General features: G+C 45.2%; 3 protein-coding genes across 3 annotated transcripts; 1 reads left to right on the forward strand and 2 right to left on the reverse strand.

Moving 5' to 3' along the window:
- Nucleotides 1-3,298: 3,298 nt before the first annotated feature.
- Nucleotides 3,299-5,931, forward strand: LOC123449686 (xyloglucan galactosyltransferase KATAMARI1 homolog). Its single transcript, XM_045126987.1, has one exon. It carries the CDS (start codon nt 3,663-3,665, stop codon nt 5,607-5,609), a length of 1,947 nt encoding a protein of 648 aa, XP_044982922.1. The 5' UTR covers nt 3,299-3,662; the 3' UTR covers nt 5,610-5,931.
- Nucleotides 5,932-10,917: 4,986 nt separating this feature from the next.
- On the reverse strand, nt 10,918-14,515 carry LOC123450799 (KRR1 small subunit processome component homolog). The gene is made up of 11 exons (XM_045127885.1): nt 14,311-14,515; nt 14,107-14,183; nt 13,894-14,004; nt 13,496-13,564; nt 12,482-12,538; nt 12,358-12,396; nt 12,142-12,252; nt 11,981-12,054; nt 11,831-11,894; nt 11,348-11,431; nt 10,918-11,200 (listed from the first exon to the last, which is right to left on the reverse strand). Exons 1-11 carry the CDS (start codon nt 14,513-14,515, stop codon nt 11,174-11,176), a joined length of 918 nt encoding a protein of 305 aa, XP_044983820.1. The 3' UTR covers nt 10,918-11,173.
- A 6,846-nt stretch (nt 14,516-21,361) lies between these two features.
- On the reverse strand, nt 21,362-24,887 carry LOC123447211 (MDIS1-interacting receptor like kinase 1-like). Its single transcript, XM_045123792.1, has one exon. It carries the CDS (start codon nt 24,742-24,744, stop codon nt 21,640-21,642), a length of 3,105 nt encoding a protein of 1,034 aa, XP_044979727.1. The 5' UTR covers nt 24,745-24,887; the 3' UTR covers nt 21,362-21,639.
- Between the last annotated feature and the right edge of the window lie 2,757 nt (nt 24,888-27,644).

Genomic DNA, 27,644 nt, shown 5'->3' on the forward strand with positions numbered 1-27,644 from the left:
AAACCAGCCCTCTTTTGCCTATTTTTGCACTGAAAAGATGAAGTTTTGACACATTCTCTTTCCTCGTGTGACCCTTGCCTTGTTGCGCATGTCCGCAATGACCACCTAACCGTTGGCCTACCTCACCGACCTAAGCCCCGCCTTCGTCTCCCATTGTCTCGAGCTATATTATTTTATTTATTTATTTTTCATCCTCCCCGTCGCCTTTGACTATGGTGGCACTCCTCTTCATCATCGTCTCGGGCCACAAGCACTACAACAAAGAGGAGAATGAGCGCCCGCTGAGGAAAAATCTGATACAAAAGATAAAGATTACAAAAAAACATTACAATCAATCCATGTATTCTAGACCACACCATCGTGCCACTAGGAGGAAGAAGAGAAGATGAACTCGTCGAGAGGAAGAAGTGTCCATACCGTGTCGTGTAGAGGACGAATTTTGCTGACCTTGTTAACTCATTTCTCGCATGCGTACATCGTGCTTAGTGAGCACCTATCAAATTATTTGTGCACATCATCCGCCTTAGGCTCTAGTTTTTTTTTTGAAAAGGAGGTAGAATCCATCGCCTTCTCCATGAGTAATATACACACATCAATTATTATCAATTATAAATTAAAGTACACAACAAAGGCACATGAACCATTATAACGTATGAAATTAACACCTACGACTAGGTCATCTTCTTTCAAAACAACACCTTCAAAAGGAGATAAACGTCCTCGCACAACCGTCACCACGTCCGTTCGTAGAAGGGCCAAATCAAGATTTTCATCCTAGTTGTTGAGACCAGTCAATGCAGACCAACACACAACAAGTAGGCAATGCCTTTAACAAGGTAGGGACGAAAGTTCAACACTGTTGATCCCGACCAACAAATGTCGAGGCAAGAGTTTCCACCCGGACATGAAGTGGTGTTTGAGTCAACATCTTTCATGATGAATTGTTCAATAGTCACATCCGTCGGCACTCCACGGCGGGTGAAAAAGGAACTAGCACATTGGTGTGACATTTTCCCATCTTGGTCCACCGCCATGAACGTAAGAGGACGCCCATTTTCTTTGTGCGTATTTGGTCGATGCCACTCCATACCGGTGTGAGTTGCTAAAAGAGCGCGGATGTTGCCTAGAGGAGGGGTGGATGGGCGTTTTAAAACAATTACGGTTTAGGCTTTTATTTTTTTGTACAACCATCATTTCAGCGTATTTTGCCCTGAAAATTTATGCACATGTGTGTTAGAGAATCTACATCTATACTTGGCAAATTCGTCCCCTATACGCCCATGGGCACAATCGCAGACAGCATCGGACGACCACTCATATGGATTGCCGCACAATGACACACCTCAAATGCAGAACCTCAAATCCATGCAATCCATGCATGTCAATCATACGATACAAATTATCCAAATTCAACAGTTAGAAAGAAAGCAAAGCAAATTATAGTTCAACAATCCTGACATCCCAAAATGAAAATATTTCCTTGGACGTCTTGACCAACAAGATATCCTTAAAAGTTGAGAATGTGATGCCTCTTGACTTGGGCATCTTTCCCATCTTCTTCTTGCTCGTTTTGGGACTAGATGTTGTCCCAACTTCAAATGAAGGGCAAGTTGGATCCTCCAATTCGTAATTGATTTGGGCAGGACCTTCATTTTAATTGATCCTGTCCGATGTGAACACCTCCTAAATGATTATGGTTTTACGAGTATTCATTATGTCCGGTCTATACAAAACGTTAAACGTACTATATGCAAAGTTGAGCGGACATGATCAATCAAACATACTGAGTCTTCTAGTGTCATTCCGTCGAACATGTGATGGGCAGCTCGGGCGCCCACGACGCTCGTGTTTATCTGCGTCAGAACAATCTGCGCCAAGTGACACACATCCACCGACGACATCTGCGTGGGTGGAAAGTTGTCTGGAGTGCCCCAGCCGCCCGTCAGATCCTTGTGTGCCCCAACCTGATCCGCCGATGCAATCCTTATCGACGGACGAGTGGATGGGGTGCGGGGTTCCGTGCGTGGCTGGGGGGACAATTGTTCCTCCATGCCCTCTTCCACTCCCCGTGAAGCCGTTGTCGCCTCTCTCTCTTGCTGCCGGCGGTGCCGGTTCCTTCGGATTATGTTCTTCGGCTTGCAGGACGAAGTCGACGGACGGGGCAGACACAATCTCTATCGTGGCGACCGGGAAGGGGTTGGACGACATCTTGGGCGGCGGATCAGGCCCGACGATGAGGATGTGGAGCAAGGGTGTGGCAAGACGAGGGCTCAGACACGGGAAAGGGAAAGGAGAAGTGGGAGGAGCAGGAAGGGTTTGATGGATTTGGTGCAATTTGTTGTAGGGTAGGCGTGGCGGGAGATGCAGTCGGGCGCCCCATATTAGCCCTAGATTTATGTTGGATATGAGGGGTGGGGGCAATTGGGATGTTTGAGTTCGTTTAAGGTGTCCGCCCGAATGTTTGAGGCTCGTTTGGGCATGGCGCGTAGATGTTCTTATGCCTTCATGTATATTTACATTATTTTTTGAATATTCTGAACCTTAAAAAATATATGAATTTTGATGAATTTTAAATTTTGACTTCATAGGTCTCCATGTAGGCCGAGCTTCAAGAGCAATTTATGATTTTTATTATCCAAGAAAGAAAGAAGATGCCCCCTTTTTCTTTGACACTAAAAGAAGATGATCATTGATTAGTACTTCCTCATTTAAAATTACTTATCGCAAAACACGATAAAAATTAATGTATTTATAAATAAAATACATGAAGATACATTCATTCTTAAATAAGTATTTCCTTCGTTCTGGTGCATTAGGCATCTTAAAAAGTACACTGCAATCTAGACACGGAGAGATTGAGTAGAAGAAAAATAATTAATTTATAAAGGAAAGCCATCACACTATTCCTTTTTCTATTGAAAACGTGCTATTAATTAGGAGACCTCTTTAAATTTAAAAAACGTACCGCATAAATTACATGCATTGATGTTTTAATTAATAGATGATGTCTAATTAATATGTACTCCCTCCGATTCAAAATAACTGTCTTAACTTTGTACTAGCTCTAGTACAAAGTTGTACTAAGGTTAAGACACTTATTTTGGGACGGAGGGAGTATTATACAACTAGTATTGTATTATATTGTATTTTAGCATTTTTGGAATTATTTGATTCTGATAAGCAGTACCTCCCTCCTTCCTTTTTTTTTTTAACTGAACCTCCCTCCTTCCTACCGACACGCCCCCACGCCATGACGCGCATCGAGAGACGGCCGGCCGCCACGTCTTGCCCACATTTATTCCCTCCCCCGTCTTCCCACTCCGGCATCATCCCGTCCCAAAAATAAGACGGCGTTCAAACCCCCAAATCCCACACCGGCCGCGACCAAAAGCTCCGCCGATTCCCGTTCCCAGCGATAATACGACCCCTCTCCCCCCCTCCCCCCTCCCTAAACCAAAACCAAAACCAAAACCTTTCCCCCCCGAGCCCGACCCGTCGATCCGCTTCTCCCGCGGCGATTCCCGAGCCCCGCCCCCTTCGCGCGCGCCTGTGGGGGTCTCGGGGCTGCTCCGGCGGCGGCGCTGGCCTTCGGCTGCGAATCCGGTGTCGGCGCGGCGAAGGCGCGTGCGCGGGCGGGCCGGGCGGCGCCTGCGGCTGCTGCAATGAGGCGGCGCTCCGTGCTGCCGTCGCACCACGACGACGCGGAGAAGGGCGGCGGGAAGCCGCCGCAGTCGCGGCTCTGCTTCCTCGCCACGCTCTGCGTCATGTTCTGGGTCCTCATCTTCTACTTCCACTTCTCCGTCCTCGCCCCCGACGCCGACGCGCAGCCCGTCGCCGTCGCCACCCAGGCCCGCATTGCCCGCGCCGACCTCCCGGACCGCGTCTCCTCCGTCCCCGCCCTCGCCTCGGAGCCGCCTCCCGCCACCCTCCCCAAGGAGGAGAAGGAGCCCGTGGCCCTCCCGAAGGAGGAGGAGCCCGTCCCCGCCGTCCTTCACCAGGAGGAGCCGCCAGCGGCCGTGTCGACCGTCGCCGGCCAGGAGGAGGCTCCTGCTGCCGCGTCGACCGTTGTCGGTCCGGAGGAGGCGCCTGCGGCCGTGTCGAACGTCGTCGTCCAGGAGGAGGCGCGTGCGGCCGTGTCGACCGTCGCCGGCCAGGAGGAGGCCCCCCCGAAGGAGTACCCGTTCCAGCGGGCGCTCAAGACGGCGGAGAACGCGAGCGACCCGTGCGGCGGCCGGTACATCTACGTGCACGAGCTGCCGCCGCGCTTCAACGAGGACATGCTCCGGGAGTGCCAGAGGCTCAGCCTCTGGACCAACATGTGCAAGTTCATGATCAACGACGGTCTCGGCCCCCCGCTGAGCAACGAGGACGGTGTTTTCTCCAACGACGGCTGGTATGCCACCAACCAGTTCGCCGTCGATGTGATCTTCGGCAACCGGATGAAGCAGTATGAGTGCCTCACCAAGGACTCGTCCATCGCCGCGGCAGTGTTCGTGCCCTTCTATGCCGGGTTCGATGTCGCGAGGTATCTCTGGGGGTATAACATTACGATGAGGGACGCCGCGCCACATGATCTGGTGGATTGGCTGAGGAAGAGGCCTGAGTGGAATGTGATGGGTGGGCGTGACCATTTCTTGGTTGGGGGAAGGATCGCGTGGGATTTCAGGCGGTTGACGGACGAAGAATCTGACTGGGGCAACAACCTTCTGTTCATGCCGGCTGCAAAGAATATGTCAATGCTGGTGGTGGAGTCAAGCCCATGGAATGGCAATGATTTTGCAGTGCCATATCCGACTTACTTCCACCCTGCCAAAGACGAAGATGTTTTCCTTTGGCAAGATAGAATGAGGAGCCTGGAGAGGCCGTGGTTGTTCTCATTCGCCGGGGCTCCTCGTCCTGGTGATCCCATGTCTATCAGAGGGCAGCTCATTGATCAGTGCAGGACATCAAATTACTGTAAATTGTTGGAGTGTGACCTTGGAGAGAGCAAGTGCCACTCCCCAAGCGCAATCATGAAGATGTTCCAGAGCTCTTTGTTCTGCTTGCAGCCCCAGGGTGACTCCTATACTAGAAGATCTGCCTTTGACTCAATGCTGGCTGGCTGCATACCTGTTTTCTTCCATCCTGGTTCAGCATATGTCCAGTATACATGGCATCTTCCGAAGAATTATACGAGGTACTCTGTCTTCATCCCTGAAGGTGGCGTTCGGAGTGGAAATGTCAGTGTTGAGGAGATACTAAGAAGTATCCATCCAGACGTTGTCAAGCAGATGAGGGAAGAGGTTATCAATCTCATACCAAAGGTGATATATGCTGATCCAAGGTCGAAACTGGAAACGCTAAAGGACGCGTTTGATGTTTCGGTTTCGGCAATCATCAACAAAGTGACACAATTGAGAAGAGATATCATCTCCGACAGCGAAGATAAAGATTTTATTGAAGAGAATAGCTGGAAGTATGAACTGTTAGGACAGCGGACAATCGGACCTCATGAGTGGGATCCATTCTTCTCGAAGCCCAAGCCCAAAGACATGGGTGCAGATTCTGGTAATTCATCAGCTGAAGCAGCCAAGAATTCTTGGAAAATCGAACGAGGAGACCAGAATTAGACCGCACAACTGGCTGCTCTTAGAGATGAGATGAAGGGAGCAACACAGCTGTCCTCGCTGACGGTGCTCTGATGCAAATCCGCGGTAAAGAGTCCTTAGATGCTGTAGTCTTGGTGATCATGTATGTCCTTGATGATCCAGTCCCTACAGCAGGTGTAAGAAGTGGTACCACCAAAAGTCCTTGAGAGAATATGACACATGGCCTTTGCTTTGCCTCCACATATATACTTTCTCATACTAGAATTTTCATTTGTTTTGTTTGCTCAATAACGATATGTAAATCCTTGCAAGATTTAGTGGTATATCAATTTTGTTGCTGTCCTGTTTTCAGTGCTCTTTTTGTTTTGTCACTCTAGCCGCATGACTTGGGATTTACTGCATACACCATCTTTTTACATGTCCAGTTTAGCAAAGAACTGGGAGCCGCGGGCTGACAAGTGACTGGATCGAGCCTTGCTCCATCATCGTCAATGTGTTCCTGTTCATGGTGATGTAGGCTGTCTGCCTGAATCATGTGAGAAATTAATGTGGCCATGTGGGACTAGTTTTCTCTTCACCTGTTTGCGAAGCAGAGTAGAGCTCTGCCATTGTGATCTCACTGTCCTGCTTCCTCTGATTGTGGTTTCATCAGGCTGTGCGAGTCAGAGCTCGGCCATTATTGAGAGGACAGTTAGCTGATTTTCACCAAGATACAGTAATGTTTCATGCTTTGCTCATGGCAGTCGGAAAAGCGTCTTCCGGAAACAACAAGAGGAGCATATTCATATGCGTAGTGGATTCTGCAGAGTCTGAAGGATGAGACGAAACAGAGCCGGCTGCTCCTCAACATCAGGTATATGCTTGTTCTCTGAAGCCCTTCTTTGCTGCTAAAAGTTAGAATTGACAATTGAAAATTCCAGTAATGCGCTATTTAGTCCATATAACAATGCAGTTTTTCCTTCCCTTTGTCTCTTGTTCTGAATGTGGCTATTTTTCTCGGTGTGGTGGACAGTGGTCCTTTTGCTGACATAAATGGGAGCAGATTTGGGATTAGGTCAGCATATAGTACCACACGTTGTACTACTATACTGAACTAACCGTGCCTTGTACTGGCAGGAAATCCGGGTGTCGTTCTCTTTGGGGAGGAAATTGAGGCCTTCATCATGTGGAAACAATCCAAGTTGCTGTCAAGTCCCAAAGGCCAGCCAAGTCCGTGAAAATGGTTAGATTGGACCTTTTTTCGAAACTTCAGCATAAAATGAGCCGATCTAATTCTTTTAACCCATTTTCATGACGCCGGTTCATTTTGTGCTAAAGTTTCAGAAAAGGCTCAGACCTTCTTTGGTTTAGAGGAATCTTGTAGGAATTTCAAAGGATATAATATCTTTAGGAAAAATTTCTTTAGAGCCCTTTGATTGGTAGGAGCAGAAGGAATTCTTCCTGTCCTCCACATTTCATAGGAAAATAAACATTAGTCTAGACTCACTGAAAAAAATTCTATGATGTGAATAAAAGGGCACCTTTTTTCTTAATCCTATTCAAAGGATATGAGATACATGCATCTCATTTTTTATGATTTTCATATTCCTATTGTTTTTCTACCCTATGAACCAAAGAGCCAAGAGGCCTCAATTCTGTCTCTACTTTCACGCCAAGTCCATCAGCAACAGGGAGCGAAAGCAGGTATAGTAGTACTGCACTGCACGTTTGCTCATGAAGGGCGGTTTGGCGTGAAAAAGCGCGGCACGGTCCCGGCCTTAGGGATCTCGGAGTTGGGGTCCCTGCAAGCAAAGAGATGGTGGTGTCGCCTCGAAGCATGGAATCCAATCCATTCCAATCATCTGCGGGAGGTCGTGGCATGGAAGCACGTATGGGGTTTATTATATTGGGCGTGGCGAAGCTTTTGAGCAGCATCTTCTGTTGCTTTAAGCTTTCGAGTCCGATGAGATTTTTGTTGAGGAAGATTGTGACAAAGCTGATGGGTGTTGCTAATGCTAGTAGTTCATGTCGTTTTGGAACATAGTCATATTTTATATAACATTTAACTGATATGAAACCATAAGCTTGGATCTAGTACTACCTTCGTGTGGGTTCACTCGTCATCATAGTATTTTGAGTCAAAGTTTGATCATATATTTAATTAACAAAATATTAATGCATGTTATTAAAAGTTATATTGCTGGATTTGTGTTTGGATTTAAGTTTCCGGTAATATTATTTTACTTTCAAACCGTGTCTCTCGCTAAAAAACCAACAGAAAACACATTTTTCTGTTTATTAGAGGCAAAACCGTGCCTCTCGCGAAAGCAAAACCGTGTCTCATAAAAAAAATATGTTTTTTTCATTTCCGAAAGGTACGACCGTGCCTCTAGCGAAAGCAAAACCATGCCTCTCGGAGAAGCAAAACCGTGTCTCCCACAAAAAAAATAAAATAAATAGAAAATACATTTTTTCCATTGCAGAGAGAAACGTCCATGTCTCTCGAGAAAGCAAAACCGTACCTCTCTAAGAAGTAAAACCGTGTCTTTCGAAAAAAAACAACAACAGAAAACACATTTTTTTCGTTTTAAAGAGGCACATCCGTGCCTCTCGTGAAAGCAAAACTGTGTCTCTATAAAAAACGAAAAACACTATTTAAAAAATTTTGATTTTTTGGTTGAAAAGCTAAGAAAGATGGTGAAAAACCAAAACACCAAAAAACCCCGAAAAAAATCAATCTATAAAACTGAAAACACGTGTGAAAAAGTTAAAAAAACAAAGGAAGCGCTCAAAACGCGACACGTGGTGGCGACTACGAACGCACCAAATACACGTGAGAGTGATCATTGGGAGGCTCGTGAAGAAGTGCTCCTAACTAGTTGCTCTACGTGATAGCGAAAACCCTACATAAACCTGTGGCAAGATGGGTTGGGCATTTGACAAAAGTGGGCGTGTCAAATGTGACATAGTACTACCTTCGTGTGGGTTCACTCGTCATCATAGTATTTTGAGTCAAAGTTTAATCATATATTTAATTAACAAAATATTAATGCATGTTATTAAAGTGTTTGGATTTAAGTTTCCGGTAATATTATTTTACTTTCAAACCATGTCTTTCGCTAAAAAACCAACAGAAAACATTTTTTTCGTTTACGAAAGACAAAATCGTGTCTTTCATGAAAGCAAAACCGTTTCTCTCACAAAAAAATAATGCGTTTTTTCATTTTCGAGAGGTACGACCGCGTCGCTCGCGAAAGCAAAATCATGCCTCTCGAGGATGCAAAACGTGTCTCCCACAAAAAACATAAACTAAATAGAAATTACATTTTTTCCATTACCCAAAGAAACGTCCAAGCCTATCGAGAAAGCAAAATTATACCTCTCAGGGAAGCAAAACCGTGTCTCTTGAAAAAACAACAACAGAAAACACATTTATTTCATTTCGGAGGGGCACATCCTTGCCTCTAGTGAAAGCAAAACCGTATTTCGTTGAAAAGCTAAGAAAGACGGTGAAAAACCAAAACACAAAAAAAATCTAGAAAGCTGAAAACGCGTGCGAAAAAGTAAAAAAAAATAAAATAAATTCAAAGGAAACACTTAGAGTGAGACACGTGGCGGCGACTGAGAATGCGCCAAGTAGCGACACGTGGAAGTGATCGTTGAAAGGCTCATGAAGAAGTGCTCCCTAACTAGTTGCTCTCCGTAAAAACGAAAACTCTACATGAAGCCTGTGGCAAGATGGGCCGGGCATTTGACACAACCGGGTGTTTTTCTTTTTTATCTTTTTCCCTGTATAGCTTTTGGTTTCGATTTTCTGTTTCTTGTTTTTGTTTTACGTTTTTATTTCTACTCTTTCAATTTTTTTCCTGTTTTAAAATATATGAAAAACATTTTTACAATATACTGAACATTTATTTCAAATACGACAATATTTTTTAACATTGATCTCTTTTTAGTATAGGTTTTTTTTTAAATTGACATTTTATAACACATAAAAATTGTTTTTAAATTGGGTACTGCTAGGCGTCGGTCAACGGATCTTTTTAAAAGATCCGCCGCCTTGCGGGCCGTTGGATCTAACGGGATGACTATTTTCTCTACTTTGCAACAAAGATTTTATTGTAGAAACATTTAAAATAGAGATTGCGTTGCAGATTTTTTGTGCAACAGAGGTTGCGTTGCAGTATTTTTTACAATATTTGTGTTGTTTTGGCAAAAACAATTGCAACACCGACAATGTTGCAATAAATATTTGTAGTTTTTTTTGTTTATATTTTTTTGCAACATGAGTGTTGTTGCGGAAGGTAATTTTGTAACACACATTGGGCTGGTCGTAATGGAAGTATCGTAGATAGTATCATGCATGCTAATTAGGCAATTTTGATGAGGTAACTTATAAATTAAATGAAGAAAAAGAGGGTTGAATATCATATTATGATACCGTATCATATTAAATATTGTGCTACTATCTGTCATTCATGACAATAAATAAACTATTCTATGATATTAACATATAATACTATGCATTACGAATGTATTATCACACACTAGTGTCATATGCATGATACTAGTATATGATACTTCCCAACACAACTAGCTTAATATTGCAGGAGGCTGCGGCGGATCGCTCACGTGCGATTCGCCGGCTAAAGGTAAGTGTTTCCCTTTTTTCATATACATTGAAATTTTTATTCACTTAACTTAACACATGCTAAAATTTTGAAAATATATACTTTTAATAAGTTTGCAAAATATCTAGGAGTAGCTTCTAACAAACAGTACCCTTTTTTTGGGTGACAACCCGACTAAAAACCAAAAATAAATTAAATAGAAAACCAGGTCACAGGCATAGTGGGCCAGCCCATTTGCTCTGGCCTTCAGCGAGCCCATTTGCCCACGGGCGTCATACACGAGTCCTCGTCTGAGAGCAGTGTCTGAAGGTAGACTACAAATCGCCCACACAAACCGTTCCAGCAATTCCTCAAAAACACAAAAAGACTCCTCAAAGTTTAACAACCTATTGGACAGTATATTTGGCCCGACGGCGGTGGTTCGACTAACTCAAAACCTTTTTTTTAGGGGAGACTAAGAGCCTGTTTGGGACTGCTCTGCTTCAGAAAATTCAACTCCGCTCTAGAAAACGTAATCCAAACGGGGTAGCTCCACGATATACCGCTTCGCAAAAAAACTAGAATCTGGGGTCCAACTCCTTGTTTTTTGTGAAGCTCTCTAGGAGGTGCTTCATAAAATTATAGAAGCTGGAGTTGGAAGAAAATTACCCACCACTGCCATCAGTAAGTGGATACCCCTTCGTTTCTTACCTCTCATCCAATCAAATAGATTCTGAAGCTGTAGCTAAATGAGAGCCAAACATTCTCTTGAAATGGTTACAACTTCTATATGAAACTGCTTTAAAGTGGATTTGGTGAAGCGGAGCTGATTTTGATGAAGCAAAGCAGTCCTAACTTCAAAACTAACATGGCCTCTATCAGCAAGTCCGACGTCGTGCTTTCATATCGCGGTTACTCGGGGTCAGATAATTTGTGCTTCTTTGTGGGGCGTGATACGTACAGCTTTTTTGTTCTCACATTTACTTGCGATCAGCCCTATCTGCATTCCTTCTTTGCCTTCTTCTGCAAACAGAGCAGATTCGTAATTGCGAGATGGCCATCCAACTTTCCTCGATACACCGTAGCCGCAGCTCGTGCTCGAAAATGTATAGGTTAAAATAACTGGACAAGATTTTGTAGCAAAGCGTAGAACAGCAAAAGCGGCGTTACCTTTGAGGGCATGGCCACCATGTCAGCAACCTCGTTATCGCCACTGGTGGTCATGGCAGGCTCAGATGGAACTGCAGTGTTCTCCTGAAACAGAAACAAGCAGTGTTTAGTAACTAGGAGTCTAGGACAAGCTAGTATTAATTACACAGTAGGCAATGAAGCCAACATTTTCAGTTTTAGCTGCTACAATACCCACACAGTACAAGGAAAACATGCAAAATCTACATAGCTTGTGGATTGTTGTTTATTACTAATTCAAGTAACATGTTGTGAACTGCACTAATCAAACAAATTAACATGGAATGAATTATATGGTCAGCTGCACTGATGTAGGATGGCCAGCTCGAACGGAATCACAAAGTTGCATCACAGGACTGCCAAACCACCATAGCAGTTAATGAATTGGTGAAAAAAACTGTATACCAAAAACTGCAAAATAACTGTAATAGCATGCGCTAGAAACCAAAAATAAATTGAGTTCACCTTGCTAGGCTGCTGCGGAGATGGAAAGGTTGTGTATGGCTTCTTGTTCAGTTTGATATCCTCCCTAGAAAACAGCAAGCAAGAGGAGGCATAAGATGCAACACCTACTTTTCAGTATCGAATGCGGTGCAAATTCCTTAGTTCTCATACTTTGGTAGAATCCTGCCCCAGCTTTCATTGGCCAGGGCAGGTTTTTTGGCCGGCTCACGTTCGTTTTTGAGTTCCTGATTAGTTAACAAAAACAGGTAAGTAATCTCTGGCAACAGGCATACACCTTAACAATACACATGTGGTAAAACCAAACCAGTCACCTGAATGTGATCCAGTGGACCCTTTATGTTATTCATGCAATCCTCTGCGATCCTTCTGACTTGTTTTAGTCCGCTTCCGTCAAGGGAACCGATGGCAGCAACAGTGTTTCCCTTTAATGATAGTCAATATTTAAGTCATAAAGAGTAAAAAGTGCTGGACCTGTAGATCTATACTGTAACTTTGATGAAGTACTAAGGTTGAAACTATGGAAAAACCTGAACTAAGATGTAGCAGCCAGTCAAATTCTCTATGGCCTGTAGTGCACAAAACAAACATGTGAACACAGGAGTACATTAAAAGAGACACAACCACATGACAAGAACCATATGAGGGTGGTACCTTAAGGGTAGACATATTAGGTCCTAACAGACGCTCCCTCCGTTCAGAAAACCTTTTCTGTATAGGGTACATTATTACTGGACTGAGTAAAAGCTAAAGTCATCAAGAGCAGCAAAAGAAAACGATCTAAGGTCTAATTTAAGAAAACACCATAATCTAAATCTCACCAAAAAGAGAAATAGTACTCCCTCCGTCTCATAATATAAGAGCGTTTTTAATACTAGTGTAGTGTCAAAAACGCTCTTATATTATGGGATAGAGGGAGTATTAGATTTTATGTAGAATACAGAACTAGTATTTTTGTAATTGGATTCATGAAACTGTTATGGAGGAAACAGAGTACAACACATGCAATTATCAAGTAGGTGAAACACAGTATATATATAAATATCTCCAGTAAATCTATAAAATGTGAGCATATGTCAAAAGGCAACACTGGAAACTACAGTGACCTTGTAAAATTTAGTTATAAGCACAATTATCCGAAGTAAGAGGAATTTAGGGGTTTATCATAAAAATGGACAAAACAAAGTAAAATCAATACAACACACAGTGCATATAACAGGTGAAAAACTTCCTAACACAATTAAATGGTAGTCCCACTGTTCACAAATATAAGATGTTTGGATATTTCAAATATAGACTACATACGGACTTTAATGAGTGAACAAACACACTAAAATGCGTTTATATACGTCCGAATCAGAAAAGAGTTAGAATATCTTATAATAGTGAATGGAGGGAGTAGTAAGTAATTCTGAAACAACAAAAATGCAATAAAGCATCCAGAGTCTGGAAAAGGGAATAGTTAAGGGTTATCTAATGTCTAATACGGAGTATATAATTATTTGATTAATTCTGCAACCTACTTTGACAATTAAAATTTCCTTTACTTTCTTCCTGTTGAGATATCTGATAGCTAGCAGAGAACCACAGCAGCAATGATCATGGTAAAGTCAAAGCATTCTGTCAAACTGCACACAGAGCTGAAGTTCAAGAATGAAAGAGTCTTACCCTATTCCGTATGAGGTCACCAATCTTAATAATATCGCAGGTCATGTCATCGTTGAGTATTTTAATCGCCTGCAAAAATCAGTACAAGTTTAATCAGGGATGAACAACTCCCACAAAATATGATCAAGAGGTCTCAGTGTCAGCGACTCAAGAATATGAATGGCACATCATTACATATAAGGAAATGTTTTTTTCTTTTCTTTTCATTATGGAGTGAGTACTCAAATACTCATCCGCTAGATACTTGCCGAATGAATCAGATGGCAAAAATTTAGACACCAAGGACAACCGCGAGTTAAACAAAAATCTCCATAATGCATAGATGCATAACACATGTCAGACAGAGTTGCACAAAAGCTGAAGTGCTCGATCGATCAACAAAACACATGTATGTGTACCTGATGTACAGGGACACCCCGTGACAGCAGTTTGGTCAGGTCCCTGGCCTTGACAACAATGTAGGGGTCACTGGTCTTCCTGGTGGTCGAAACCGTCATGGATCCCTCACTCTGTACACGCACGTATGTACAACGTCATGTGACCGATCCCAAATTTTGGATATTAATCTATCAATTGGTTGAAGAAAAAACCCAAACAGGTGATCAGCGTACCAAACTGAGCTTGCACGAGACCCCCTGCTCCTTCAGTGCGCCCTTGACGATCGGCCACGCCTCCAGCAGATACTCCTCTGTGCACCCGAACACACGAACGAGCAAGCAATGCACCTCGTCAACAATCACATACGCCTAAAATTCCATTGAATCGCAGGAGGGGGGAGGGTTGAAGGGAGCGGGAGTGAGTGGTCGGTTGCATGCCTCTGTCTTTGGCGAAGGTGGTGGAGAAGGAGGTGGCTTCGAGCAGGGCGCCCTCGTTCGAGGAGGGCTCCAACTTCTCCGCCTTCAAGAGGTTGCTGCTGCCGGGGTCATCCTCGTCCGAAGGCCTCCCCTTCCGACGCCGGCTCTTCCCCAACGTCATCGCCGCCGCCGCCGCCGCTGCATCGGTATCGCCCTCCGACGCCATACCGGAGATGCTAGCTTAGCTAGGGTTTAGTTGGATTTCGAGATTCGAGGGATTGGAGCGCGAGGAGGCGGTGGGTTTGGGAAGCCGGGACGAATTTGAGTCGGCGAAACGTCAGTGCGTGCTGCGTGTTAAGAAAAATGTTTTTTTTTTAAATTTACTAGCAAAGGGTCTGTGCGTTGCAACGGGAGAAAAACAATTAAAATCTTCAATGATGCTGATCATATCATGTATTTAAAATTTTATGACATTTCATGAAATGCATGAATATTTTTGAATTAGTAAATATTTTTTTTAATTGCACCCAAAAAGTAATACATAATTTTTTTCTTAAATCATGGACTTTTCTTGTTTTCACCAACATTGTTTTCAAAATTATGAGCATTTTTCTGAATATGCGAATATTTTTACAAAAATCCCGAGCATTTTTTGAATTCACAAACATTTTATGTTTTCTTCAAACTTTTATTTCAAAATTCTCAGTTTCATAAATTGCAAAAGTTTTCCAGAGTTCTAAATTATTTAAATTAAAAAATGGAACAGAAAAATGAAAATAGAAAACGAGACTAAAAACAGAGACACGAACTGTTTTTAAGATTTTTACAAGGACTTTTGTTTACAATCATTGATTTTTTTATTTTTATGGACATTTTCTCAAAATTTAAACATTTATTTGTATATGCAAACATTTTTCGAAACTCCTGAGTAGTTTTTGAATTCTCAAAAAATTTACTCCCTCCGTCCGAAAATACTTGTCCTAGAAATGTATAAAATGGATGTATTTATAACTAAAATAAGTCTAGATACATCTACTTCTAGGACAAGTATTTCCGGACGGAGGGAGTATGTTTTTTGAATATTTTATCTCGAAATTCTCAGTTTCTTAAAATTAAGAAAAGTTATTTGAAGTTATAAATTATTTAAGGTACAAAAAAAAAATGGAACTGAAAATAAAATAAAAAAACTAATCCAAAAAAACAGGCGCCCACGTATGGGCCGGCCCAAACAGGTGTACTGCATCTTTTTCCAACACCCAGGGCGTAATATAGGAGTTGCCTACATGGGCCGGCCCAGTCCAGAGATTTTCCTGTTTGAAACGGTTTCTATGACTTATAGGTGACATTGGTGGGTAATTCTAGTCAACTTTAGGGGCAATTTGAAACCAACTTATATTTTGGACTGCACCGGACTGGGACTGCGGGTTAGTTTCGATTAAATATAGGGGGTTTTATGTAAAATGTGAAAAAAACGATTCGTTCTCTCACTTAAATCTGGACTACGGGTTGATTTCAGGAAACGTCAGGGGCTTTTTTTATAAAAGTGGCATGACGGACTACAGAAGCAATAAGTGCTTTATTAGTAGGGAGGAGAGAAAAAAAATAAAAACATTTTTTAAGACAAATAAAAAAGGAAAGCACTAGCAATGAGACTACTGATGGTAGCTTCCCATGAGACTAGTCTTGCATCGTTGGATGAAAGCATCCTGAAACGTCTGATTACAGATGTGGGCCTACGAAGATTGCATGTGGTGCACTAATTAAGATTTGTTTCCATTAATAACTAATATAAAAACGCATCAGACGCATTAACTGCCTTTTTACTGCTCCGTCATTGTTTATTTTTGTGTGGATTGCTTTCTCCATGTTTCAAAATCTGCAGTATGTGAAACCGGGTGTATCAAAATCTGCAGTATGTGAAACCGGGTGTATCTGATGCATTCATGTTCTATTAGTGGAAGCATATCAAGTCATTTTCCTTCTATCGGCCAACAAATTAGCTTTCATATTAACTGTATATTGCTTCTATATATGGTGACATTTTTGACCAACATGAAAAATAATTTTGCATTGTCAAATCTCAATGCAGACACCATGCTTCCAACATTACAAATGCATGCTTCCATCAAACATAATGTTTTTCATTGTTATAGACTCTTTCAAAACAAAATTGGAACTTGTCCTCTTAATAATCTCGTATCTACATCCGAATAAAAAGGGATTTGCTTCCACAGAATTTTGAATTTGCATCCAAAGAAATGAGTATTTGCATCCATAGAATTCGCAATCTGGAACATCTTTTCTACCATTGTTACACACTCTTACAAACAAATTAAATTGGAACTTGTTCTTCAAAGAATCTAGTATCTACAAGAATTGCTTCCATAAAAATATAGATTTTTTAAAACTAAAAAGAAAAAAAATGGGGAGAGTTTCCCTCGTGACAATCATGCGTCTCCGTTAACCATAGAATTTGCTTCTTTGATGGTCAGTAAGCTCCCCACCATCTACCGCGGTGATACACACTGCAATCAAAAGAGTGAGGACCTTGTCCCTTGCACCATCGCCATGCAGACATATGTCATGCTTCCTCCTAACTTATGTGCTTCCTGCAACAAAAGTACATAAACATGTGACGGATTTAGCAAAATCTGATGAACAAATCCAAGAGAAGGAGAAGAAACTTACAACTACAATGCTTCAAATAATGCAAATATTGCTCACATGGGCGATTGACACACTAACCTTCAACTCCCATTAGGGGCTCTTTAAAGAGGAGAACACCAGAGTCCACTGCTTGTTGTTCGACCTTCTGGTGCTACATGGCATGGGAGGTGATACGTCTCCATCGTATCTAATTTTCCAAACTCTTTTGCCCTTGTTTTGGACTCTAATTTGCATAATTTGAATGGAACTAACCTAGACTGACGTTGTTTTCAGCAGAATTGCCTTGGTGTTATTTTTATGCACAAATCAAAGTTCTCCAAACGTCCTGAAAATTTACGGGGAGCAGTTTTGGAAAATAAGAAAAATACATGCGCCAAGTTCCACCTCAGGGGGTGGGCCAGTGGGCCACAAGCCCTGGCTCCGTCACCACCCCCTGGTGGCGGTGGGCAGGCTTGTGGGGCCCACACGGCTCTACCGCCCCCAATCTCAGGTCTATAAGATCCCTTTCGTCCCAGAAAAAATAAAAAGAGAAGTTTTCGTCGCGTTTTCGATACGGAGGCGCCGCCACCACCTGTTCTTCATCTGGAGGGCAGATCTGGAGTCCGTCTTGGGCTCCGGAGAGGGGAAATCGTCGCCATCGTCATCATCAACCTTCTTCCCTCTGCAATTCCATGAAGCTCTTAGTCGTTTGTGAGTAATCTATTCGTAGGCTCGCTGGGCAGTGATGAGTAGGATGAGATCTATCATGTAATCGAGTTAGTTTTGATGGGGATTGATCCCTAGTATCCACTATGTTCTGAGATTGATGTTGCTACTACTTTGCCATGCTTAATGCTTGTCACTAGGGCCCGAGTGCCATGATTTCAGATCTGAAATTATTATGTTGTCACAAATATATGTGTGTTTTAGATCCGATCTTGCAAGTTGTAGTTACCTACTATGTGTTATGATCTGGCAACCCCGGAGTGACAATAACCGGAACCAGTCCCGGTGATGACCATAGTTTGAGGAGTTCATGTGTTCACCAAGTGCTAATGCGTTGGTCCGGTTCTTTATTAAAAGGAGAACCTTAATATCCCGTAGTTTCCTTTTGGACCCCGCTGCCACGGGAGGGATGGACAATAGATGTCATGCAAGTTCTTTTCCCTAAGCACGTATGACGACACACGGAATGCATGCCTACATCACATTGACGAACGGGAGCTAGCCACACATCTCTCCGTGTTATAGCTGTTGCATGATGAATATCATCCAAACAAATCGCCGACCCATTGCCTACGAGTTTGTCCTACTGCTGTTACTTGTCTTGCTCTGCTGCTGCTGCTACTACTGTTGCTACTGCTGTTACTTGTCTTGCTCTGCTGCTGCTACTACTGTTGCTATTACTGTCGCTTGCTACTGTTGCTACTTGCTACTGCTGTCACTACTGCTGTTCCTTGCCGTTACTATTGCTCGTTACACTGCTGCTACCTGCTACAATCTTGGTTCGCTGGACATTGACGGGAACTGACAATTTCCGTCGACGGGCAAGTTGGCGCCATTGATACAATCGTTAGGAATAGTCTGCCGTCAACAGATCGTTTCTGACACCGTTGTTATCATACTACTTTGCTGTTACTACTGTGCTTGCAGATACTAATCTTTCAGGTGCGGTTGAATCTGACAAATTCAGCTGCTAATACTCAAGAGTATTCTCTCACCTCCTGTCTGGTAAACCAACAAATTGGGTCGAATACTCTACCCTCGAAAACTGCTGCGAACCCATGCGCTGGTGGGCCATCAACAACATTCTTCTAGTTTCATTACCGGGGAGTGCTAGCAGCATTCTTTTGGTGCCGTTGCAGGGGAAGGTTTGTTGTCATCAGCATTCGTCTAGCCATCACCAGAGATTGCAATCAGGAGGTAACCCGTCAAAGCATCGATCAAGGAGGCGAAGTTGGGCTCGACCATGTGATGTCAGTAAGGCACACCTGCAATGTTGCCGGGTGGGGCATCGATGAGGAGGAAAATGGGAGGAGTCGAATGGATCTGGACCGTGAGGTGGGGAGGAGTGGAGGTGCAGATCTCATCAGGCGATGGGCGGCGTAATTGTAGAGGAAATGAGTATCGCGGTCGGTGTGGAGCTAGGGAGGTTCGTGCGAGGGGGTCTCTGGATGGATGAACGGGCGAGTGATTAACGAGATATGATTATGCGGCACATGTGGGTGGTTTGTAACGAGGCGCTGTTATTTTAAACAGCCAAAGAGATAAGAAGTATCGGCCGTTGGATTATGCTAGAATGGATGGTAGTCTTATGCTAGAATGGATGGTAGTCCATCGGTCTGACACGGTGCTTCTAATCAGACTATAGATTAGAAATGTTTCCCAATAAAAAATGTTGCGTGCTTGTTTTGGGTCCGCCGGGCAAAGGTGATGGAATTGGGCCTTTCGGCTCACAAATTCGGTAGATGAGGGCATATGGGCCGGGCTCAGTACATAGCTGGCCAAACGGGTCAGACTAAACAGGCCGTCATGCGAGCCCGCCAGCACGACACGTCATGGGCTGGGCACGGCACGACTTAAACAGGTCTGTGCCAGGCACGCAGCTCGCCTCGGATCGTGCTTGGACCTGAAGGCTAGGCACGCGGGCCGACACGGCACGACTTGTTTACATTTTTTATTTTTTTATTTACATATTTTTATATATACACAACGTATAAAATAGCCAATAGATCAAAATCAGCTCAAAAACCACCTAAAAGAGGCCTAAAATCGTGCTTAGCGTACCGACAAGCCAGTCCGTTTAGCCCCGTGTCGTGCCTGGACCGGGAGGCTGCGCACATGGGCCGGCACGACATGGCCCGGTTAATATTCGTGCCTGGGCGGGTCGTGCCGTGCCGGCCCATTTGGCCAGGTATATCTTAGTAGTCTGTTCTTTTTGATATCTCAGTAATCTGTTCTGTTATCATAGCAGCTTATTTAAGTTTCCAAAAGAAAGCTTATGTAAGTGCACTTGGTCAAAGTAGCTTCCAGGTTCTCTCATTCCACGCGATCATATGGCTTGATCACATTTATGTTTCAGTGGACATTTGTTTTTTCGCGTTATTCCTCTTCATAAAATGGAGATGCTAGTAAGCAGAGATCATGTTATCTGTTGTTATAGCACTTCTTAATATATATAAACATGAAGGTTTATTTTCATATTGAGTATGCTATTTTCAACAGATGGTCATTTTTTCACATACAAAATATATTTGACGATGTAACCAAGTGTCACGGCCAGTTTTTCGAAATATAAAATTCCCAACAAATGACCGTTGTGTTCATCAGCCCAAGGATTACTATTAGCTGGCGGGCATTTCCCTGATACAAAATTTCCAAGCAATTACATGGTTTGGAGTACAAGACCATGGCGGTCCCTGGAGTACAACCAAGATTTCTACTGGCTAGTGACGGAAACGGTTCGTGGATCTCCAGCGTCTATGGGACTCCATTCCCACAGAAACAACTAACCTGGGTAATCCCTATCTCGCACGACAGCTATCCTTGATGCCTAAGTTGCGGGGATTTCGTCACGACGCTCCTCTACAAATACGCGATCTGGCCAAGACAATAGAGAGAGACAAGCCAATGAATACGTTTGAATGTATTCGCAAACATCATCAAAACAGATATAACACGGCGGTAATTTATATGCACTGAGGTTTAATGATTATTTAATTCGTCATAAGATAAATTCATGAATGCAAGTGTGCATGTAATTATCCATATCGAGAATAAATAAATAGTCAAGGAAGGAGAATAAAAAAAACATCAAACATCGGCATTAGTCCTCCTGAAAATTCCAAGAAAATAAAATGGTCCAATCGGATGTTTGAAGCGACACATTGAAACAAAAAATATAGAACATGCCTCAGTTGCGCGTCTAAGCGACACCACATAAAGGACTTATAAGAAAATAATAAGAGTTTTCACAGTCGGATGTGTGGAACGACACCATGTAAAGGGCTTAGAAAAAAGCAATAATAATAATTGCCACAGTCGAGCATCTGAAGCAACGTTAAATAAAGGGTTTATATTGAAAATATTCATAAGAGTATCCAGATGGCAAACCTTCGGAGGGACACTCAAAAACTCATATACCAGAAGAGGTTAATCCATAATTTTTTTTATAGTAGTGATCATTCATCCCGGTTCATATTTAACATCATAGTTTAATTAATTTCTCCGAAGACTGACACTAAATCGACACTTGACCTATCCCAGATCATAGTTCTTAAGGACACACCTATTTAAATAGATGTTATACTCTATAGAGGGTGTACTCTTTATCCACGAATAACGAATTTCTTATTATAAATTGACACATCAGATTGGATTAACACTCTATACATATAATTTCTTATTATAAATTGACGAGAGCTAGTCACACACATTCCTTTACTCCTATAATAATCTCTAAAAATATGATTTGAATTTGAAGAGACCAATTCCTTTACATCCTAATAAATTTGTAAGTATAAACATTGTTTACATTGGTTCCTCGTCCCCCCAACTAACCAAGTATAACCCCAAATTCAAAACTATGTGAAAAAAGTAGTGTAGTACCAGTCGATTACATGAGCGACGTACAATACAAAACATACACGTCGTTGAATTTTGGTCACGTCTCCGAGCCTCCGGTACGTGATAACACGTAATTAACTACAGGTAACCGGAGTCCGGCGACGTGCTAAACACCGGCTTGTCCTTGTCGACGACGGTGGCGACCACGGTGGCGCTGCTGCTCTTCCGGCGTGGCTTGGCCTCCGCGAGCATGGTCACCACGTCGCGCATGGTCGGCCTGTCCTTGGGGGACTTGGCCGTGCACAGCACCGCGATCCGCAGCACCAGCAGCATCTCCTCCCGAACGTGGTCGACGCGCCCCCCGACGCCGGCGTCGAGCAACTCCTCCACGCCAGTGTTTGTGCGCAGCCGCTCCCTGATCCACCCGACGATGTCGATGTTGCTCTCGCCGTACTCCGGCTCGATGGGTCGCCGCCCCGTCAGCAGCTCCATGAGCACCACTCCGAAGCTGTAGATGTCGCTCTTCTGGTCCACCTTCAGAGTGTATCCGTACTCCGGCGCGATGTAGCCGTACGAGCCGGCGACGACGGAGACGGTCTCGTTGGGCCGCGCCATGACGCGGGCCAGCCCGAAGTCGGCGATCTTGGCCTCCATGTTGGGGTCCAGGAGCACGTTGCTGGACTTTACGTCGCGGTGGATCACCGCCGGCCGGCAGTCGTGGTGCAGGTAGGCCAGCCCGGCGGCGACGCCCGCCGCCACGTTGTACCGGGACACCCAGTCCACCAGCTGCTTCCCCTTCCCTCGCCCGTGCAGCGCCTCCCACAGGCTGCCGTTCACCATGTACTCGTACAGCACCATCGTGTCGACGTCGTTGCTCACGTACCCCAGCATGCGCACCACGTTCCGGTGCCGGAGCCGACCAAGGAGCTTCACCTCCGCAGCGAACTCGCCTCCGGCCGCCGCCTCCACGTCCACCGTGCCCTCCTGATCGGGGCATCCCGCCGCGCGCCACAGCTTCTTGACAGCGACCACGGCGTGGTGTCGCGGCATCTCGGCGCGGTACACAACCCCCATGCCGCCCATGCCGACGATGTTGTCCTCCTTGATGCAGGCGAGTACCTCTGCGCTGGTGAAGCTCAGCCGCTGGAATGCAGTGAGTCGCCATGGCCACGAGCCGCTCCCGTCTTCGTCCACGGCGTCGTCGCAGCATCCATGGACGTACCATCGCTGGTACAGCAGCTTGCCAAGGAAGGCAGCACCGCAGGCCAGGAGCGCAATCGAGATGCCGATCGCCCACCCGGCGGCAATGTGCTTTACGTGCGAACGCTGAAGGCCCGAGGCTTCCGACGACGAAGCCCGCAGAGCGTTGGCTGAGCACGGCGGCAGGACGCCGCCGCACAGGCCCGGGTTCCCGGCAAGGTCGTCAGGATTAATTGTCCTCAACAGCCCCGTCGCCGGCATGGGACCGGTGAGGTTGTTGTACGCCACGCTGAGCATCTCGAGCGCCGGCGAGCTGCCGAAGTTGCTCGGTATCTCGCCGGAGAGGAAGTTGTTGGAGAGATCGAGGATGGACAATGTCGGCATCATGGCGACCGCCCCGGGAATTTGGCCAGTGAAGCGGTTGCTCCGAAGGCTCAGGGATACGAGCCGCTGGCAGGACGCGAGGCTGGTCGGTATCGCGCCGGAAAGCCGGTTGCTCGATAGGTCGAGGGCGGAGAGTGACCGGCAATCGCCGAGCTCATCAGGCACCCCCCCGATCAGCTCGTTGTCCGCCGCAGCGAACGTCTGCAGCGTCGGGATGGAGAGAATGTTCGATGGCAGCGCCGACCGCAGCTGGTTGTGCGAGAGGTCGATGAAGGAGAGCGACGTCGAGAGCGCCAGGTCGTCTGGGATCTCGCCGGAGAGCTCGTTGCCCGCGAGCTCCAGGCGTTGAAGATGCGGAAGCCGCCCGAGCCCTGCTGGCACTGCGCCGTTAAGCCTGTTGTTGTGCGCGCGCACACGTACCAGCGACGAGCACTTGGTGAGGCTCGCCGGGATCGGGCCCGTGAAGACATTGTTGAACAATATCAGCTTGGTCAGGTTGCCGCTGTCGCAGAGGCCGGCAGGCACCGGCCCGGATAGCGCGTTTGTCGACACGTCGAGCCACTGCAGAGGCTGCGCGGCACCGAGCGACGGCGGCAGAGGGCCGGTGAGGGAGTTGTTCCACAGCTCCAGCACCTCCAGCTTGGGGAGCTCGCCGACGCCCGCCGGGACGCTGCCCTTGAGCCGGTTGCACATGAGGTTGAGCAGCTGCAGGTTGGTGAGCTGCGCCAGCTCTGGCGGGATCGCGCCGGTGAGCGCGTTGTCGGAGAGGTCGAGCATGACGAGGGACGACAGCTTGCCGAGCTCCTTGGGTATCTTGCCGCCGATGTTATTTTTGTAAAGGAAAACCGTGTCGAGCTCCTGCAGCCGGCCGAGCTCCGGTGGGATGGGACCTTCCAGGCCACCGATTGCCATGTCAAGGTACTGGAGGTTCTTGAGCTTGCCAATGGCTGACGGGATTGGGCCGGTGAACTCGTTGTAGCCAATGATGATCTGCTCCAATGCCGTGAGCTCGAATAGCTCAAGCGGGAGAGCGCCGTTGAGGTTGTTGCCCGAGAGTCCCAAGAACTTGAGCTTCTGGAGCTTGCCGTAGCTCTTGGGGATCGTGCCGGAGAAGAAGCCGCCCCTGACGTCGAGCGCCTCGAGCTCGGTGGCATTGCCGATGTCGGCGGGGAGCGGGCCGACGAAGTTGTTGCCCGACGCGTTGAAGTACGTCAGTGAGGCGCACGCGCCAAGGCCGGCAGGGAACCGGCCGGTGAAGCCGTTGTCACTAACATCGAACTCGCGGAGCGTAGGCATTGACACCAGCGCCACTGGCAGGTCGCCGACAAACGCGTTGCTCTGAAGGACGATCGAGGTGAGCGCGGTGAGGCCGAGGACGTCGTCCGGGATGGTGCCGCTCAGGTTCATGCTGGCGAGGTTGAGTCCGGTGACCGCGCCCCGGGCGTCGCAGCTCACGCCCTTCCAGCCACAATGCGGCGCGGAGCCCCACCCCCGGAGCTCCCCCAGCGGGTCGACGAGCGAGGCCCTGATGGCCAGCAGCGCCGCCGCCTCGTCGCCGGCGGCATTGGACACCGCGACGCAGCACAGGAGCGACAAGGAGAAGGACAGGGAGAAGAAGAACCGCGCAGTGCTACTCAGCCCAGTAGCACTCGTCGCCATGCTCGGCTCTCCTCTGCTCCCCTTCTCCTTCTCCACTCCTCGGTGCCGCTCAGCTGGTGTCTCTGATGGATGATCACTAGCTACGTACTAGTTGTGTGTGCTTCCATTGATTGCCTTGGTTTGAAGCAATAGAGAAATGGAGGGAAACTCCTAGGAAAGTATATAGGAGGGAGTGTCTATGATTAGGATGAGATTAAGCCATTAGTTTAAGGTCCCTGATAACTCATAATGTACTCCTTTTTTGACATGAATAAACTAATTAGCAGTGCTTGGTAGCATTTGTGATACTAGTGTGTGTGTGTGTGTTGGTGGGTGCATGTGTTGTAGTGTTAGGTATACACATGGCTAGCGATTAGTGAGCTTATTAGGTAGCTAGCACAAGAACAGCTCGGCATGAGAGTGTAAAGGTTAGGAGGCGGCATGGACATGGGCTGGAAAATGCTCTTGGAATTATTGGGAGATTGGGGAGACATGGCCCATGTGGTGAAGGGGAATGTGGGGAAAAGAAGGCTTTGGTTATTGGAGAGAGGATTTTGTCTTGATGGTTTATACTATGCTGAGCTGCAATCATTTCTTGACACCCAGAACATGGAGGCCTAAGATGGATGTAGTTGATTCCCTGTTGATTTCTCTGCGTTAATTAGTGTGGACAAATTTGTTTTTGCGGTTAGAAGAAAGGTTATTCTACTCGAAGGGGGGCTATGGTACATATGGAAACAATTACTTGTACTAGTGTTCACCCTGTCCTGCATTGGATGGACATACTAAATTTCCAGCAAATATGTGATCAATGTAAAGCATAACATATTTCCTTTTCCCATAAAGTTTGTTCTTGAAAGAAGAAGGTTTTTACAAAGTGAAAGGAAATCATGAACAATCTTGAGCTCATTAATGATTCAGTACAGTTTGAGATTATCATCTTCAGTGCCATTCTGAACAATCTGAAGTTTACTAATCTAAAGTTTACTAGAGTTGACATGCATGGTTAGCAACAGGATTACTTTAGTTGCCAGGTACTGAAAGAGAGGTAGAGGAAGAGTAACAAGCGTGTTGTGGGTCTTAAACAAATGATTGGTTCTGAAACTAATCCTATCCTGCAAGTTACATGGGAGCTTTTGCCAGTGATCCCTGACAGAGGCAAATCTACATGGACTGTAAGATTCGCTTCCAGGTTTGATAAATAGTTCATATTTTAGTGCCTACTAATACCATGAGTAAAAAGTTACATGAGACTACTTTATAATTCTGATTTCATTAGGCTTGACTCTCAGGAAGAATCTTTTGCTTAGTGTCTGAACAATGATCCATCATTAGCACTTAGCAGTGTTTTGTGGCAAAGGCTTAGCTCTTGGATACTGAGAAGAGAATTCCTAATAAATGCACCATAGCAAAATAAAACAACGGCCAGCATTTACGAAGAACTATGTTGGACTGCTTCTGTTGGAACTCTGTTGTGATGTGATATTCGAATTTTGAACCGTTAAATTTCTTAGATTGCAACATTGTTATATTTTCCATAAAAATATACGAATGTAAACAGTGAAGGAATATACATATGAATTTTGTTGTTCGATATAACATTTTTATAGGGGTGGAAAAGCGTATACACAACTTGGCCACGGCACATTATTCCCAACACATGGAAGCCATATTCTTCTCCTTGATTAGATTCCTGAGGACAATCATGCTTTATCTTCCTGTAGCACATTGATGGTACGGCATTGTCAAATGCAAGATAATGATTCTTAAAGCAATGCACTATTCTCTTGGAAATATTTTTTACATTGCTTGCTTTAGTTATCTGAACTCATACGAAAGTAAGAAGTCTACTTTAAAATGACTGAAGAAGAAGTGCAACCTACTGCAAATATGGCAAGGTTCCGACTTCTCTCTGCAAACAAGTTTTCGCCCCACTTTGTAAGTAACCAAACAGTCGAACCAATACAAAAAGATACAAAAACCTCTCATACAAAGCATATGGAAGATAAAGCATGAGCACAAGAGTAGCCACACCCCACCAAGGAACAACATAGACCACCGAGTAGATTCCGACTTCTGAGAAGGTTGATGAGTATGAAGTGCATACGTTCATCCTACTGGACCCGCATACGACTGATATTCTCAGAATTCAGCTCACTAACTAGAACTCCTATGACTACTTAATAATCATCATCAAATAGATTTGATTTTTTTTGCCTGTTTGTATAGATCGAGTAAGGCAGACAATAATCATAGCAGGCTGTCCTTACAATATGGTTTTTTCGAAAAGGGCATTGGCATTCAAGGATGCACACCATCATTTTTATTATATCATTCAACAGAGTCTAACAAAACAGGTACATTGATCATCCAAAACCATCTTTCTCGCGACCCCACCAAAGTCCAAAACACACCATCTAACCTGACCAGGCCGTCCCATGGCGAGCCGAGAGCAGACCCTCAACTGACATCGCAGGTGCACGCTCTAGAATCCACCGCCATCATCTTCCGTTGTCCCATTTTCAAGAGGAATCAAAGCTGACCTTGCCACGCTCAACTCCCGTCGATGCTACCACGAGCCAGACATCGTCACCATCCCGCGCTTCTCCATCAACATGCGTTCATTGCGGAGGCTCAATTACCCATAATACCTGATAAATGGACCCATTTTTGGAAAAACCCATATCAGATTAGAACTTGGAAATGATTTATTTATCACTAACTATCATTGATCACTCGAAGACATGCAGAGATACATGATCACCACGACTCCGTCAGCCACAAAAGATCATCAAGTAAGGAAGTGATGCGAGCACTGCGGTATTGAGGCCGGTACCCCGATAATCCAATGCACGTGTCGCAACGACAGGCGGCCCTTGCGACACACTTGACCGATCGGGCATTAAATGCCTGCCCAAGCT

Source organism: Hordeum vulgare, chromosome 4H (genome assembly GCF_904849725.1).
Source record: "Hordeum vulgare subsp. vulgare chromosome 4H, MorexV3_pseudomolecules_assembly, whole genome shotgun sequence".
In the NCBI taxonomy this organism is placed as follows: domain Eukaryota; kingdom Viridiplantae; phylum Streptophyta; class Magnoliopsida; order Poales; family Poaceae; genus Hordeum; species Hordeum vulgare.

What these genes read in the sequence shown, in the direction of transcription:
- LOC123449686 (XM_045126987.1), top strand. Translation starts at nt 3,663, where the DNA reads ATGAGGCGGCGCTCCGTGCTGCCGTCGCACCACGACGACGCGGAGAAG.
- LOC123447211 (XM_045123792.1), bottom strand. Translation starts at nt 24,744, where the DNA reads ATGGCGACGAGTGCTACTGGGCTGAGTAGCACTGCGCGGTTCTTCTTC.
- LOC123450799 (XM_045127885.1), bottom strand. Translation starts at nt 14,515, where the DNA reads ATGGCGTCGGAGGGCGATACCGATGCAGCGGCGGCGGCGGCGGCGATG. An exon ending in GGGGTGTCCCTGTACATCAG is followed by an intron (nt 13,565 to 13,893) that starts GTACACATACAT and finishes TGATTTTTGCAG; the next exon opens with GCGATTAAAATACTCAACGA. An exon ending in TGGGGCAGGATTCTACCAAA is followed by an intron (nt 11,895 to 11,980) that starts GTATGAGAACTA and finishes GCTGTTTTCTAG; the next exon opens with GGAGGATATCAAACTGAACA.